The sequence below is a fragment of the Oryzias melastigma genome, linkage group LG18 (genome assembly GCF_002922805.2).
Source record: "Oryzias melastigma strain HK-1 linkage group LG18, ASM292280v2, whole genome shotgun sequence".
Taxonomy (NCBI): Eukaryota; Metazoa; Chordata; class Actinopteri; order Beloniformes; family Adrianichthyidae; genus Oryzias; species Oryzias melastigma.
Genome location: NC_050529.1, coordinates 12038513 through 12055459, shown reverse-complemented (window position 1 = coordinate 12055459; position 16947 = coordinate 12038513). Strand labels below are relative to the sequence as shown.

At 38.2% G+C, this 16947-nt stretch overlaps 2 protein-coding genes across 3 annotated transcripts; both read right to left on the bottom strand.

The window, feature by feature from the left end:
* Positions 1-1040: 1040 nt before the first annotated feature.
* Positions 1041-2767, bottom strand: LOC112156478 (DNA damage-inducible transcript 4-like protein). Its single transcript, XM_024288778.2, has 3 exons — positions 2606-2767; positions 2305-2441; positions 1041-2033 (listed from the first exon to the last, which is right to left on the bottom strand). Exons 2-3 carry the CDS (start codon positions 2393-2395, stop codon positions 1543-1545), a joined length of 582 nt encoding a protein of 193 aa, XP_024144546.1. The 5' UTR covers positions 2396-2441; positions 2606-2767; the 3' UTR covers positions 1041-1542.
* Positions 2768-8604: 5837 nt separating this feature from the next.
* LOC112155660 (endochitinase A) lies at positions 8605-16152 on the bottom strand. Of its 2 annotated transcripts, none has more exons than XM_024287452.2 (11): positions 15682-16152; positions 14849-14893; positions 13373-13489; positions 13109-13195; positions 12877-12960; positions 12659-12676; positions 12414-12491; positions 11352-11450; positions 11242-11266; positions 11079-11161; positions 8605-9086 (listed from the first exon to the last, which is right to left on the bottom strand). In XM_024287452.2, exons 1-11 carry the CDS (start codon positions 15737-15739, stop codon positions 9073-9075), a joined length of 708 nt encoding a protein of 235 aa, XP_024143220.1. In that variant the 5' UTR covers positions 15740-16152; the 3' UTR covers positions 8605-9072. The 2 variants fall into 2 exon arrangements, with proteins under 2 accessions (XP_024143220.1, XP_024143219.1); XM_024287451.2 differs by having other exon boundaries at positions 13109-13198; positions 15682-16135.
* Between the last annotated feature and the right edge of the window lie 795 nt (positions 16153-16947).

The following is a 16947-nucleotide window of genomic DNA, read 5'->3' as shown; positions in this document are numbered from 1 at the left end:
GTTCACTTTGTTGTATTTAGACTGGAAATTGCAGAGGGAACAAACTCTGGTTCCCTTTAAGCAAACCAAATGTGTCCGGTCTAAATACTGTACACCATAAGTGTTCTCAGTCTGAATGGAACTACTGCACCAAAAGCAGTAGAAAGGGTTGTTCCTGACCTTCAAAACTGGGCCACAAACTATAAAGTTTGAATCAGTGAACTATCCCAAAAAAGACTGCAAAGCTTAAGACTTCTGATATTGATTTGCCCCGCCCTCGTAAATCCTGGCCAATGACAGAAGAGATCTTCAGTGAAGTGGTTTTGTTTACAAGCTTTGGTCTGGAGCATGAAAGTCAGCTTGACAGCAACATGAATACAGACCAAACGCGAAGTTCAGGACTTGGTCTGGACCTATGGACTTGTCCAGCAGGTTTTCAAACAAGAAAAAAAAAAAAAACTTTTTGTGTTGACTTATATAGAACACATTAATTGCATAATAAGTTGAATAGTTCCGGTAGTGGAAAGAATGTCAGTGGAGTTAAAGATCTGCTGTTAAAAGGTTAAAGAATTGGGTCAACTTTTCATTAAACTTTAACCAGGTTGAGACCATTGAGTCAAGGTTGGAGATTCTTATTCAGGAAGTAAGAATTAGTTTGTTTTGTCTTTGATGAATGAGTAAGTGGTGCAAACAGAATAAAAAATAAAACCAATTCTGTTGAAAATTGTGCTTTTAACATGTACTTGTGGCACTTTTTGGCAAAGAAAATTTAGATTAAAATTGCATTTCAAAGGATTTGTCAATCAGGAGAAGACAAAATGCCCTTTGAAAGAGTCACAAGCTCTTTAAAGAAAAGTTTATCTGCCAAAAATCTAAACCTACAACTCTAGAATTTGATGAACTCTTTTCACTCTGCAGAAACCGATCATAAAAGATCAAAAATCATCTTTTGATCCATTTTTAAAGGATTCTTAGTATCTAAAGTTCTGCTTTTCATACAACAAACATTTAACAGATTTGTTTGGAGCTGAATAATTTTTTAAAAAACACACCGAGCCTCCTGGTTTGCTTGAACCAGACGTTTAATTATAAATAAAGGTCTTCGCACGGTAAAGGTTTCTGGGGGAGGCGGTATAAAACAGTAAAACATTCACACAAAGTGGCTGCAATCCAAGTGAACGTACATGTCCAGGACATTTAAGGCGAGTGTGAGCAGCCCACACCATGACAGCAGCATCATCCATGAAGCTTAAAAACTCTGCAGCCCTTAAAGCGAACATTCAATGCATCTGGAAACACGCAGACGCATTAACAAAGTGGCTAGTGTCGTTAGCAAAAAAGTGTTCCCAAAGTACGCCCCCCCTCTAACATGTTGATGTGAACAGGTAACATTCATTTGAGAAAAAAAAAAAAGAAAATTAAAAGTGCTTGAACAATAGATGCTCAAATAAAATGAAAATTTTACATTTTAAATCAAGCTGAACTGAAATTGTTTTACAAAAACACTAGGAAATGTAGCACCGCCATGGGGGCGGGGTGTCACTCCATCCACCCCCACAAAGTTCAGCACTCCTCAATCACGGTACCAGCCGAGGAGGAGTACAGCTTTTTCTTGACTATCCGGAAGCCCGGGCTCAGCTTCAGCACATGTCTGAAAGTCGGGGCGAAGCACGACCCCATGAAGAGGAAGTCCCTCAAGCTGGGCCAGGCCGTGCCGTCCTGCTTGAACACCAGCGTCAGCTCGAAGGTGGGCACCACCGTGGCGTCGTAGGCGATTCTCTCCAGCTGCTTGCAGCCCTTCTCCACCTCCAGGTGGACGTAGAGGACACAGCCCCGCAGGCCGCAGGGCTCGCAGGAAGCCAGGCGCAGGACCTCGCGGGCTATCCTCCGCGTCAGCTTCTCTGGAACCAGCACGAAGGAGCAGTGCAGCGTGGTTTTCTTCGCACGGGACAGGCAGCTTTCAAACATTTTGGCCAGCTGGTGACAGGTTCTGTCCTCTGTGACGTCCGGCGTCCTCTGTGGCTCAGCCAGGCAGTGATCCCAGAAATCCAGCTCTAAGGCAAAAGTATTGTTAAGTTAACTCATTCGCACACAAAAAAAGTCTAAAAGATTTAAATGATCTATTATCACCAATAAAACCATACATGTACTTTTAATGCAGTTTTTCAGCATAAATAAGCTCTGACAGTTGCTATGCAGACATTGTCCCCGCCCTCCCCTCACTCCTGCAGGGCTGCACCATACAAAGAATCGAGCATACAACTGGAACGCTCCAGCAACTAGGTCACATACAGAGAAGAGGGGGAAAAACACCAGTAAACTCACCTTTTTCTATGCAAACCTGGTCATATCTTCGTTCAACCAACTCAGACACACAATCACTGCTTTTGGTCTTTAATGTGCTGGTGGCAACCATGGTGACAGTCGGTTTACCTCCCGGAGTGTCGAGTCCTCAAAGCTGCCTAGAGAACAGTGAATATCCTTTAACCAACACAAAAAATCCCCATCATGCTCGCAAAAGTCACTTAAAAACTGACATTTTACCACTAAAAACCCAATATTCGATGATAAACAGAAAGAAAACTTAGCTAACAAATACTTCCAGAAAATGTTTTTAAAAACTCACCTTGAAAATTATAAAGTGCAAAATAAGTTACTTTAAACTATTTTCTTTAATAAATTATCATTCTCTCTCTTGCTCGCACGCACGCGCTTCCTCTTCCTAACACACACGGTAACAAAACTCACTGCATCGCCAGAAAGTCCCAGGAACATTTATACCTTCCGCTGCTCAGCTGACTGGGGGGCTTGACCAATCAGAGCACAGCATCTGACGTTGGCTTTTAACTCTTCTCTGATTGGCTGGAAAAAGGAGTTTGAATTATTCTGTTGACCAATTATGATTCTAGAAATATTTGCGTTTCTATGAGGGCACTACAATCTGCCAACTTCAGTCTGTGAGGACAATTTGAGTAAAAAGTGGCTAATAAGCCCATCTAAAGTGTTTTTTTTTTTGTTCTTTTTTATTAAATGCAATTACAATTTACATTTGTGTTTTTTATAATCAAACGAAATACACATTTGTTTGTTTTTAGTAGATTTAATGTAAGGTGAAAACTGTATTTTTGGTGTTTTGATTGAGGAATAACATAAATAAAATTAAGATTAAAATGGCATTTCTGAGTTTTTCTTTATTCAAATTGTTGTGGATCTGAGGCAAATAAAAAAAAATAATAAAGGTTGTAGTATTGATGTGTAGAAGCAACTACGGCAAGCCACAAGCTTTATACTCTGCTCCTTTCTGATGCATCCACTTGTAGAGGACGCTCTACAGAAACTAGGTCCTAGAATTGATACAGTTGTTTAAGTTTTTGCTTTATAAAATAGCTCAAAATATGATCGGAGTGGTGCTTTAAGTATTATTTTGATAGAATATGAATTTTGTGGCATGTGGAGGAGAAGAGCTTTTTGGAGTGGCTCCACGGAGCCAAAGGGTCTCATCTTTCTGAGCTTCAGTGTGTGTGAATGTTTGGCAGGTAGTGTCCACAGTTGTTCAGCTCATCAGCCATTGACCTCTCATCACTGCCTTAGCAGAGATTTTCTTGCTGTAACTGGACACAGCTCTGCGGCCTCCAGCAGCTCTGCTGGCTACAGAGTAACGGAATCCAGTGGGCGCACTGGACCGCTTTCCCCAGTCACATGGAGAGAACTAGATATCCCTCAAGGGAGGGGAAAAAGTCACATTTTCGCTGGTGTTGCAACCTTTGTGGAAGCAGATATACTGAATAAGTTACTGAAAGGCTAATCAATGTGTGTAAAAATTCATCAAAAAGTGTAAAAAAAAACATTAAATCAACAGTTCATCTGAAGATTTTTCTCTGAAAGCAAAAGTTGCAACACATGTGTAGATTTTCCTTCATGACAGAGACAGAAAGGGTTTCTGGATGCTGGCCCAGTTTGATTCAGCTTAAAAATGCCCTGCCTCAGCAGCCACAGAGCCTTCATTGAAGATTTGACCCACATATGGGTCAGTGACTCGCAGACGAGCTCAGTCATTCACTTGTAAACCTGTAAAGTAAAACCCTTACACATGGAAGGAGATACTCAAGTGCCCGTTTTATCTCCACTAGCAGCAGTGGCTTTAGTTAAAAAGAAATTAGTTAAAATTCAAACTTTTACTGTGTGGTTTAGGCCCTGAACGTGAGAGGCAAACAACTAACGGAATTTCTTATAAATAAACGTAAAACATGAGCAAATGGTGAGCTAACAGAAACTGGAACCACACCGCCCTGTCACCCAAAGACACCAGTACTCAGTGTGTCCTTTTTGTTGTAGGCTTTGTTTAAAAGAGTTTTAACAAAAAGGGAGTTTAAAAAGCATATCTGGTAAATGTTGTAATGTTTAGCAATCACAATTTCAATAGCAAAGGAAAATAACTTTATTGATCAAATGGAAATTCACAAATTTGAAAGTTCCGTTGGGAAAACAACTAAAGTACCATTTAAAACTCTGTTTGAAACGCTTTTAAAGGTTTTAAATCAATGAAATGTGAAAGATAATTAACCTCTTGAGATATATACTGATAAATATTGTTATAAGGCCCCAGTTTAACAGAATAGACAACTTTGTGGTAATATAACTGAAAAGGAGGGACTTTGACAAATAGCAGATCGCTAAAAACCTAGTATGAAACGTATAGGCTTATGTATGTCAGAGTTTTTAGAATTAGTGTAAGAGGGTACTACCATGAAGATTGGCTTTAACCTTTAACTATTTTGACTACCATAACTCTTTAACTGTTTATGCAACTTTGCATATGCAACACTTAAAGTTTTATATTGGTATTATACATATATATATATATATACTGTATATATATACATATATATAACGGTCAAAAAGTTATGTATATTATTTAGGACTCGCTGGCGACATTTACAAGAGAAAGTCTTGAAGTTATATTAATGATAGTGTAAATGAAACTTGGCAGTTATAGTAGAAACTGCCACTTTAAGCTGCATTATTTTAAAAAATATTAGTATTTTTTATTAATTGATTCAACTCTAGCCTTATTTTTCTAGTATTTTTCAAGTCAACACTATCACCCAAAGTAATGATCTCTGAAAAACATACTTTATTTCTGAGTTTTAGTAACAGAGAATAGAGAGACTCTAAGACTTGATGCTTCACACAACAATCCTATAAGAAACTACCACGGAGCTCTTTGAGATCATAGATTATATGATCATTCCTGCTTCACTCCATTGGATTGTATAACTCATCATCCTTGTGCCATAGATAAACTCATTTGATGTTTGTTTTCTGAAAGCTGTCCTCAGTCTGATTGATTCTCTGATGTTTGTTAGTTTTGTTGCTGAGTCTATACACTATTGCTGCAACCACCAAATTCCCCTGGTTGGGATCAATAAAATATCTTTTTCTTATCTTAAAACTTGTGAGAGAAGAAATTGCTGTTTTGGTTCACCTATACAATGTCATTTCTTTAAGAGTTAAAAAAAAAACTTTAATATTTTTATACGTTCATGAGGGGCTTTTGTGTTTGTTTCACTCTAAGGAGGACACAATATTCAGACTTTACCCGTATCTCCTCTGCAGATCAACACTATTCCAAGTTTCACGTTACTAATACACCATGAATCTTCTTCTTTTACTTTTGTGAAATACCAGCATGTCAGGCTGGCAGCTGCTAGCAGTGAAACGTGCCGCTAGTGAAGCCGTTTTTGCTGACTTGCATTTCTCTCCTGCATGATGGGGTATCATGTGCACATGTGGGGTTGTGGCTGCATGTGCGCACGATCATGTTGCTGTCAGCCTCACACATGCACACAACTGCTACAGTGCATTGCAAAAGACAAAATCCGCCCCACATGTTCCATGAATGCAGATGGAGCCTGTGTGTCTTTTATTAGTAGAGCACGTTAGATGTGAAGCAGAAAAGGCTTATTTGGTCGAATTAGTGAGAGTATTTAGGTTGAAACACTTTTCATTGTCAAAAGTTTTAGTGTGGCACAGAGGTAAAGCGGTCTACCTCTGACTGGAGGATCAGATTTTGGCTCCTGCCTTCCACACCCATCTGACTGAGTGTCCTTGAGCACGACTCTGAACCCCACATTGCTCTTGGTGGGTACAGGCTGGAACCATGTATGGCAATGCAGCTGTCATCAGAGTGTGAACCTGTGTGTGTGTGGGTATATGGGTCTATAAAGGTCTTAATCAAGGCAGAAAAGGTGTTAGACAACTATATACCATTTACTAGTTTACTATTTAACATGCACAAATCTGAAACTTGGAATAGTATAAGTGTAATAGTGATCATGTAATGCATTCATGTGATTCAATAAACTCGCATAAGGACAGTAAATCTATCTGTGACTTTTGTTGGTAAACAGAAATTACAAATCTGAAATCCTTTTCTTGTCATTGTGGCACAAGAAACTCGAGATTCTGAGCTGTTTGGGCCATACCTGTTTGTTTCCATTGCGTTTTCTGTTTCATTTGAGCAGATGTAAGGTGTACCGGACCATCTGACAGGTGTAACAGGTCATCTGGTGTAACAAGTTATCAAATAGGAGTGTTGGGTCATCTCAGTGGTGTATCGACTAATCTTAAAAATGTAACACGTCAATTTGAAAAGTGTAACAAGTTATCTGACAGTCATTATAAAGGTGCAACAATTCATCTAGAAGGAATTTTGGCTCACCTGAAAGGTGTAACAAGTCATCTGATAGGTGTAACAGGTTATCTGAAAGGTAAAACAAGTCATCTAAAAGGAAAACTAGTCAACTAAAATGTGTAACAAGTCATCTAAAAGATTTAATAAGTTATCTGAAGGGTGAAACAAGTAAACAGAAAGATGTAACAAGTCATCTGAAAGATATAACAAGCCCTCTTAATGGTGTAACAAGTCATCTGAACGTTTTAACAAGCTATGCGAAAGGTGTAACAAGTTATTTGAAAGGTGTAACAAGTCATCTGAAAGGTTTAACAGGCTATTCGAAAGGTGTAGCAAGTCATCTGATAGGTGTAACAAGTCATCTGGAATGTGTAACAAGTCATCTGATAGCAGTAACAAGTCGTCTGAAAGGCGTAACAAGTCATCTGATAGGTGTAACAAGTCATCTGAAAGGCGTAACAAATCATCTGATAGGTGCAACAAGTCATCTGAAATCTGTAACAGGTTATATGAAAAGGTGTAACAAGTCATCTGAAAGATTTAACAAGCATTCTGAATGGTGTAACAGGTCATCTAAAATGTGTAACAAGTCATCTGAAAGTTATAACAAGTCATCTGGAATGTGTAACAAGTCATCTGATAGGAGTAACAAGTTGTCTGAAAGGTGTAACAAGTCATCTGATAGGTGTAACAGGTTATGTGAAAGATGTGACAAGTCATCTGAAAGATATAACAAGTCAACTGGAATGTGTAACAAGTCATCTGATAGGTGTAACAGGTTATGTGAAAGGTGTAACAAGTCATCTAAAATGCGTAACAAGTCATCGGATAGGTATAACAAATCATCTGAAAAGTATAACTAGTCATCTGAAATTTGCAACAAGTCATCTGGAAAGTGTAAGAAGTAAACTGAAAGATGAAGCAAATCATCTGAAAGGTTCAGGTCATCTGAAAGATGTAACGAGTCATCTAAAAGGCATAACAAGTCACTTGAAAAATGTGTAACAGGCCATTTGAATCCTAGACAAGCAGAAAGAAACATGCTCCATATTTACTGATGTTGGACTCGGTGCAGCCAATGTGATACATGCTGGCTGTATTGATAGCTTTCAAGTGAACTTGGTGATCTTTGGTGTAAGTGTGAATCATAGTTTACCAAATATAAGAGGTAATTAAAATAACTTTAGTATTGTGAGATACAAAAAAAAAAATCACACTAGTATTCTTAACACATATAAATCAAGACGGCTAGGAAACTGTCAAGTGTTAACGTGTTAATGGTTGACATCAAGAGCAGGCTTCCTGTTTATGTTCCTGGTCTTTGTGCATGTCAGCACTAAAGAGGAGCTGTTAGAACTGCTGCACACTTCCAGAGGGTTAAGTCTATCCAGTATTTCAATAATTTCAAGGGTTTCTGTGCACCAAGAAGTCTTTTTAGATCTTCGTTGTAGATATTTGCTCATGCACTTTGTTGAGAAGGAGACTGTGTTCGCAGGGCAAGAGGTTACAGCTGATGGCTTCATATCATGGTTATATTTATTAGCATCCCCTTAATGAAAATGTGCCTGCAGTCAGGACAGTTAGCCAGTCTTATCTAATAAAAACCATAAATAATCTAGATGTGCTGTTAAAAACTAAAGTCGTAAAAACATGATATATCTGTTGTGTTCTTCTCTAGCACTTGGTGTGACGATCACACGGTGAGAGCTGATATCTCACTCATCTGTCAATGAACATGATATGGAGGCAAAGGCATCAGCTTGTTTTGTGTTAACTCCACTCCCTCTGGTGGTAAATGGAAGTATTACAGCAAACATACACAGACTATTACATTTCTTATCAGAGTTATTAGATTGTCTTTAGATAAACATAACATTTATTCATGAGAAAAAATAATATACATTTAAAGACAAATTAAGGTCCACAATAGCCTTTTTCCAGCAGTTTATTATCTGTATCTGAGGCTTTGGTGTGTTACATAAGTTTAATCATGTCTTACAGCAACGACATTTCAACATCAATAAAGACAGTTTCAAATGCGTTTAAAATAAGTGAAAAAAATTGATCCTGAGTAACAAACAGAACAACTAACCATAAGGATTTATGAAATGAGCACTCATTAAAAACAGTGAGGGATCAGGAAACAAGCTTCTGGATTCACATATACAACAAATTAACTGCTGTTTTCCTGTTTGGAGTCTTATTTCCCCTAAAAGTGAGTCCTCGGTTTACGGGAAGATGGCATAAAATTCTTCCCGATTGACTACACGTGTACCTAATTTACAAATAAAAGCCAAAAAGATGAAGTCATCCGTTTACTGATCCCTCCAGGGAAGGCGACGCTCGTGGCTCTTCCACTGTTTGGTGTTTTCCTGTTGGTTTTTTTTTTTCTTTTTTTTTTATCTGGCAGCAGCTGAAAGAGAATGGAAAGAAGATGGAAAACATGACGATTTATTCAGGAGGGGGCATTTTAAAGCTACAATCCGAAGTTTAACCCTTTAACTCAGGGATGTCAAACTCAATCTCACAAGAGGCCAAAATCCAAAACACACCTTAGATCACGGGCTGAACAGGATAAACATTTATTGAACACTCTAAAAATAAAACTTCTAAAACTTTAAAAGCGTAACCTTTCAAAATAATAATGAACTAGATATATACCATTACTTGTGATTATTCTAGTGTGAATGTTGTAAGCTGAATTTGGCTGCTGAAGATCCTAGTGCAGATAGCGGAAAATGCTGAAATTGATTGCTAAAAACGCTGAAGCTGATAACTGAAAATGCTGAAGGTGATAGCTAAAAATGCTGAAGCTGATGAATGAAAAAGCAGAACTTGATAGCTAAAAACACTAAAGCTAATACCTGAAAATGCTGAAGTTGATAGCTAAAAACGCTGAAGCTGAAAAATGAAAAGCAGAAGTTGATAGCTAAAAATGCTGAAGCTGATAACGGAAAATGCTGAAGTTGATAGCTAAAAGCTGATAACTGAAAATGCTGAAGTTGATAGTTAAAACGCTGAAGCTGAAAAATGAAAAGTAGAAGTTGATAGCTAAAAACGCTGAAGCTGATAACTGAAAATGCTGAAGTTGATAGCTAAAAACACAGAGGCTGAAAACTGAAAATGCTGAAGATAATAGCTGAAAAAAACTCTGAAGCTGATAAATGAAAAGCAGAAGTTGATAGCTAAAAACACTGAAGCTGATAACTGAAAATGCTGAAGTTGATAGCTGAAATCGCCAGCTAAAATATTAGCTTAAAGCCAAATTAACCTAAAAAAGACTTAGGTTAGCAAAAGTAGCTAGCATGTAGCTGAAAACAATTGCTAAACTTAAAAAAGCCCCCCAAAAATTGATAAAAGCCTAAATTAGCTCAGCAAGCATGTGAATATTAGCCTGCCTCTAAAACAGTCAAAAAACCAAAAACAAAGGCCTGAATTAGCCAAAACAGCTAGCATGTAGCTGAAAACAATAAGTAAACTTAAAAAAGCCACAAAAAAACAGAAAAAGCCTAAATTTGCCAAAATAGCTACAGTGAAAATATTAGCCTAACTCCAAAACAGCCTAAAAAAATGCCAAAATAGTCAAAAAAAGCTGGCAGAATGCCAATTTTGAAGACTTTAAAACCTTAACTTTCTGACTTAATTATGAATAATAAAAATGCAGGAATGTTATTCTAGAATAAATACACTTAAACCCAATTAACTTTCAATATTTTAATCTCCATAAAAATATATTTTGTCAAAATTATACAAGTTAAAAATAAGCACCAGATAAAATCGAGCGATAATAACAATAAAATAAAATGATCTGGAGGGCCGGATATAGCTATCCAGCGGGACGGATCCGGCCCCCGGGCCTTGACTTTGACACATGCTTTAACTCTGATGCTGATGCTTAAACACACAATCTTTAACATACTGTAGCTTTTCAACCGTTTAAAAACGATAATTCCAGTAGATTAGAATCTACTAGAATCGTCTTACTCAGAAACACTCCTAAATGTTGTCCTTATGTGACGCAGAAGGAACTGACTGAAGGAAGGAAGGCACCTAATGCCAAAAGTAAACAGTTTAGGGTTTTTTCACGTGCACAAATAAACACGTGCACACACAGCGCTGTGGGCCACACTGACATTTACCGAGCACACAATAGCTCCCGTCCAAAATAATCTGTGTTTTTCTTAGGAAGTCCCTATCTTTCAAGCCCTGCTGCTTGTTTTAGGGTGGGGGGCACGAAATCACAGGAAACACCTTCTGCTGCCCAGAAGCCTGTACCGTACAATGTGAGATTGAAAGCCTGTCGCTTCCCCAGAAAGATTGCGGGAGGAAAAGCCGCGCTGAAGGGATAGAAGAATGTACGACAGAGGAGGAACTCCGACAGGAAACGGTGAATAATGCGGCTAACCGTGTTCCTCGCCGCCTGATGACTTCACCCCCAGGAGCATGACGCCATCTTTGCTGCTTTCCGGTCGGCTCTGGAAAGATGCGCTGCAGGAAACCGAGACAAATTTGTGTGTTTGTGTAAATACAAAAATAAAACCATTCATGCCTTCAGTTATCAAGCATACTTCTCAGTTCCAGTATCAATGGTCTCTGCAGAGCAGAAAGAGAGGAAACGTCGTCACACTCTGTTACAAATAATGTCTCATAAAAGGGTTTCCTGCGTGTGTTCGTCTACCTGTGTGATGGTGGACTTTCTTGCTTTTAAATTTGAAGAAAATTGCAGCAGCTCCTGCGATCACAACAGCAGGCAGAACAAGCCACCAAAGCCTTTTGTCTGTAGGTCCAGAACAAATACCAGCGTGTTGTTAGTGACAAATCTTAATCCAGAATCTTCAAAATTGGGAGAGAACTGGTAACTATTTTTATTATTATCTTCTGGAGTTTTTCAGCAGCATTAGCAGTTCATCAAAGACTCACTCCAATCATCCTTTGATTTATTACATAAGTGTCTGACACTTTTTTTCTACCCTACTTAGAGCCTGTTTGTGCTGTTCTCTAAATAGAGTTGTACTCTCTGTTGAAGGAAATCTTCAGTTTATTGGGAATTTCTCCCATGGAATGGCTTGGAATAGACACATGAAAGTTCCTTATTCTTGACATTTTTCTGGCTTAATCAAATTAAAGTCAGTTTTATAGCTTCTTGTTTTCAGCTGTGCTAACATGAGTGCACAAGAGTTAGCCTTCTGACACACCTATGTAGAGAATGCACCAAAAAACACACGTTTGCAGCTACAATAGTCATTTTTATAATGTATACTCTAATTCTGGTTAGTTTAAAGGTATTCTTATTGAAAAAGAGCAGTTTTTAGGAAAATGTCTGTGACCCCAAAGTTTTAAATGTTTTTACTGAGACATCTGATTGGTCAGTTTATAACTTAAATAACTTTTTAAAAGAAAAAATTGCATGAAAAAATTAAAATTATCAAGAATATATATAAAAAGGTTTCAGAGCAAGAATGGTTATTCATACAAATATAACGACTGAGTGATAATTGTTTATTTATCAATAGAAGTCTATTTTCTTCTTGGAACCAGCAGGTACTTCCTGTTCAGGGGAGGAATAACTGTCCAGTTCTCTTATACAGTCAATGATCACATCACATTTTTTTGATTTTCATGGCTAGAAAAAATGTTTTTTAAAACAACAGATGAAACCATTTGACTGACTTAGACCAAACTTTATAGATTTTAGGAGAAACGTTTGCAGAAAACTGTTGTAATATGTGTCGTAACTTACCAGCAACTTCACCTTCATCCGTTGTCTTCTCCTTCACGCCGTCACGTGGCGTCTCAGTGGAATGTGGTTTTTCTGTCACTATAAAACACAAAATCAAAGATTCCATGAGGAAGTATTCATCGGAAAACACTTTTTTTAAAACATTTTTAGCTATAGATCATAGATCAGTGGTTCTTTGAAGAAGAGCAAACACTGTAATAAATATAAATATGAACATTTACATAATGAAAAAAATATATATATACCTGCAGGCTGGGTTACACCTGTGAACAACACATATAACAGTATTATAATCCGATAGAATTCAAAATCTCTTGTTTAAAAGGTTTACTTTGGTGATTGTCAGTTAAGTTTGGAAATAATGGTGATTTTTAAATAGTGCAGGAAGTTAATTTAAAGTTTTAACTTCTCTACTAAGCTGGTAAGATGACTAAAAAACATGTTGGGTCTAACATGTTCTGACCTGGAGCCTCTCTGGTCTCATTCGCAGTCATGCTTTGGGTCGGAGTGGAAACAGTTCCAGATGCAGCAGTTCCATTGGTCAAAACTAAAAAACAAACACACAAAAATGGCCGACTTTTGGGGATAAAATTGGAAGCCTTAAAGGTATACAGTAATAGGATTTTAAAGACTAATATTTTATATAAAAAAAAAAAATCAAATGAAGTTGAGATCCAAAAAGTCAAAGGTTTTACCTGGTGATATAGTGGACAAACTGGGTTCTTGAGTAACGTTGGTGATTAATAATGAAGTATTGTCAGTGAACGCTGGATGGACCGGGTCTACTATAAAATATATGAAGAAAAATTATTAAAAATATGTATTATTTGTTCTACTATAGTTAAAAAACATTTTACTTGTATTTTACTGATTTTTAAATATCGAGGCAATCTAATCTAATATAGTCTAATTACATAATGGAGCATGTTTTTTTGGAAATCAAAAATGATGATATTTACCGATTTTAGGAGTTGTCATGTTGGTGATTTGTGAAGCAGAAGAGCTTGTTGGAGCTGCAGTCAGTGTCGCTGCTCTCGTAGTTTGACCCTCTATTAATGTGGGCTTTGTGGTTGGTGCTGTGAAAGAATGACAAAAGTATGATTATCATACACACATGCAGTGAAAAAGCAATATATTTTAGTGGTATTGAAAGAAATCTAATCATTTGGTTTACAGATTTGAATCCTGCATGGCTACAAAAAAAAATTCATTCTAATTCTATTTATTTTACTTGTAAAACGGATGTACTAGCTAGCATGCTAACATGTAGCCTGCATGTTAATGAGATTTTGAAACAGAAAACTGCAGAAAACTGGAGGATACGAGAGTTTAGCAGCAACAAGTCAATGCAAAAATGTCTTAAAAATTAGAAATTAAAATCATAAAAAAACATTTAATCGTTTTTTTTTTATTATTGGAAATTCAAATGGATGAATTGGGTCGAAACATCTCATGGGAATAAAAAAATTATACATTTCAAAATCCACAAACCAAACCGAAACTCCAAAGGAAGTTTTGAAATTATTATGGGATGGCCACAGGACCAGCTATTTTGTGGCAAATTTAGGCGATTTAGCTACAATGTTGGAAAAGAAAACTTTTGTTCAACGATCTTCAAGCCGTTGACCTTTGACCTTGGGTAGAGGCTGCCATCTTTAAAAAAAAAATCCACTTTCAGTAACTTTGATAATATAAACTCCTTCCAGGGATTTTCATCGTATCACCTCATAACTCTTAAGCCATCATTGGGATTGTTGTTTTTAAAGTTTGTAGATTTTGAACTGCTTTGGTGTGGCGAGCTAACAAAAGATTATAAAAATCCCTTTTCTTTTTTTTTTACCAGAATATTGTAAAAATGTAATGCATAAATCATTGGCTCAAGCTAAAAGAAACAATATACCATATAATACAAACATGACATTTAGAAATTTGGCCATTGCTAACCAAAAACCTCCGTTGCCAAGGAAATACCAAAATTTACTTTTGCCGATTCTTCTAAAAATTACAAAAACAAATTTGTCACCTCCAGGAAAACAAAAAATAAAATGGTTGCTATGGAGATAAAACCCAAAGAAGAGCTATAATTTAGAATTTTTTTTTCCTTTTCCTGAATTTGTCACTTGCTGCTGTGACCAGGGGGTCAGAGGCAGATGGGGAGAGCGAGGGGCGTGTAGTTGCTGCTCAGCCAATGAGAGCGGCTAGAAAGTGGGTGTGGGGGGGGGGCGGGTATCACTCACAACTTTATTGACAAAAAACAAAAAAGAAAGGCAGAAGTTGTGCCGCATCTGCGCCGTTTCGCAGGTTTTACAAACCCATTAGTCCTGAGAAATCCCATGATGCTTTGCTGACATCATGGAGTTTCTACTTTGTCCATAAAAACCATCCAAGCTGGAAAAATTGGACGTCAACCTTTTAAACAAAGATTCGGTGTTTACCTGCTGTACTGTTTTGTTGATCATTCGGTGGGTCGGATGATAAATCTGTAAAGCAACCAAAAAAAAAGCATTTTATTATAAAAACATGTATTGTATCTTGCAGAGAATTAGTCAAACAATAGCTGCTAGCTTCCAGAGATCAGGAGGACAAAAGTTAGCCCAAATGTGGTGCAAACAGAACTGTCGGACATGTTTCCGCAGACGGACTATTTTAGGGTTTTTTGTGCTTCCACAGGAAACCTGCTTGACTTGAAAGGAGATTCTCAGACAAAGAGCTCCAAGTGTCAGACCGGGAAGAGGAGTAAATGCAGACGTAGAGGTTGTGCCACGCTGAGGTGGACATCCTCTGCTCCAAGTGTGAAGCTGCATCCTTTACAAGGTCGAAACTTGTTCAGCGGCAGACTCAAACAGCAGCGTTTCCTCCAGGTGTTTACAGCCAGCTGGGACCTTTCAACTCCGGGACGCTAATCTGATGTCCCGGAGAGAGCGGGGACAGCCAAGTTCCCACTGCCTATCTGCTGCTGGAGGGAAGTTATCACATCTTCAGGCTTCATCTGGAAATCCAGTCATTTTTGAGTTCCCTTCAAACAGCAAAATGATATGAGTGCATGATTTTAGGCCTGTCCCTATAGGGTCACAGAGATCTTCATCTTAAAGGACATGAAAGTAGTCTAAATTACATGAGGAGGAAAACGATAAGCCTGTAATCCAAACAGCTGAAAGACAATTAAACGCTTCGTCATGGAAACCAGTGCACAAACAGCTGTGGGATGTTTACTCCAATGATGGGATGAAGAGGAGTGGTGCATTCTGCAGCCAGAAGTTCACCTTACCTGAACCGAAGACGTGGAGAGTCACGAGCAGCAGAACCAGAACCCCGGTGGACCTCATGGTTGGTCTCCTCCGACTTGCACTAAAGGGCGTTCAGGCTCGGGCGCTCGGCCGCCGATGCTTATTTTTGCGCTTCCTTTAGAGAAAGAAGGGGAGGAAACGGACCGGCTTCCCCTGATGTAAAGTGGGCGGACTAACGCGCGTCTGACTCTGGGTGCAGACCTGAGTCCCTGCAACAATCCCGGCAGCTTGGAGTAAATGTTTTGGAGGCAACTCCCATGGTTTATTTTTTCCTGCCCCGGCAGCACTTGACCAGGTGGGAGGAGACTCAGCAACAAGCAATCTCTGAGGTTTACACTTTTAGGAATGGTGAAATGACAAAAACAGATCAACTTCAGGGTTTGATGGATTCCAATTCCTCCGTCATCAAGAAGAAACAAGGATAAATCAAATCAAGTTAAAGTTAAACCACAAGATTGAAAGATTTATTTACAAGATAGAAGTGAGACACTGAAAGGGATTCAACAAGTTCACAAAATGGATGAATAAATGGACAATTGTGGTTGTGTGGCTTTGCAACAGACTGGCAACCTGTCTAGGGTCTCCACAACTTCACCCAACGCTAGCTAGGATAGGCTCCAGCAACCCCATTACCCTGGACGGTATTTAGTGGGTCTAGAAAATGATGGATTGATGCACAAAAGTATAATGTTTAGTTTGATCCTGTACGTTTTTACGGTTGGAGTCAAAAGGAAATTGTGTCCTTTTAAAATCGGCTTCTAGTTGTGATTTTATAAACTTCAACGTTTGATGGATTTGCTTCAGTTGCACATCTAGAAGGTGATAAATAGTTTGCAACAGATCAAGAACATTTAGATGCTGATTCATAACTCTAACCCGTGATGAGGCGTAGACCTTTCTGAACTTTTAGAGCAGATCTGTTCTAAAATGGAGTTTACTAAATGAAGGTGTTTAGTCTTTAATCTAAACCTGCAGGAGCATCATATGATGGAGAAAATGTGTAAAGCCCCTCAAACTGGATTCATGTGCTGAACTCCACGACTCTTCAGTCTGATCTCACCTTCATGTCAGCAAAGTCTCCTGGTTTTCATATTCTTGGCCCGGCGCTGCCAAAGCCTCGCTCCTGTTTTTAGGTCCTCCCAAAAACACAGGATGTCAGAGTTTACTTCCTTTGGTTGGAGCATTGTTTTTGATGGCAGCTGAAGAAATCCATGGAAGACAATTTAGGAGCTGAAGGACACGAACAC

Coding starts and splice junctions, on each gene's coding strand:
- LOC112156478 (XM_024288778.2), bottom strand. CDS start 2,395: ATGGTTGCCACCAGCACATTAAAGACCAAAAGCAGTGATTGTGTGTCT. Junction 2,034..2,304: donor CCAGGTTTGCATAGAAAAAG/GTGAGTTTACTG, acceptor CTTTTGCCTTAG/AGCTGGATTTCTGGGATCAC.
- LOC112155660 (XM_024287451.2), bottom strand. CDS start 15,739: ATGAGGTCCACCGGGGTTCTGGTTCTGCTGCTCGTGACTCTCCACGTC. Junction 11,451..12,413: donor GGATGAAGGTGAAGTTGCTG/GTAAGTTACGAC, acceptor CTGGACCTACAG/ACAAAAGGCTTTGGTGGCTT. Junction 11,267..11,351: donor GAAAGTCCACCATCACACAG/GTAGACGAACAC, acceptor TCTGCTCTGCAG/AGACCATTGATACTGGAACT.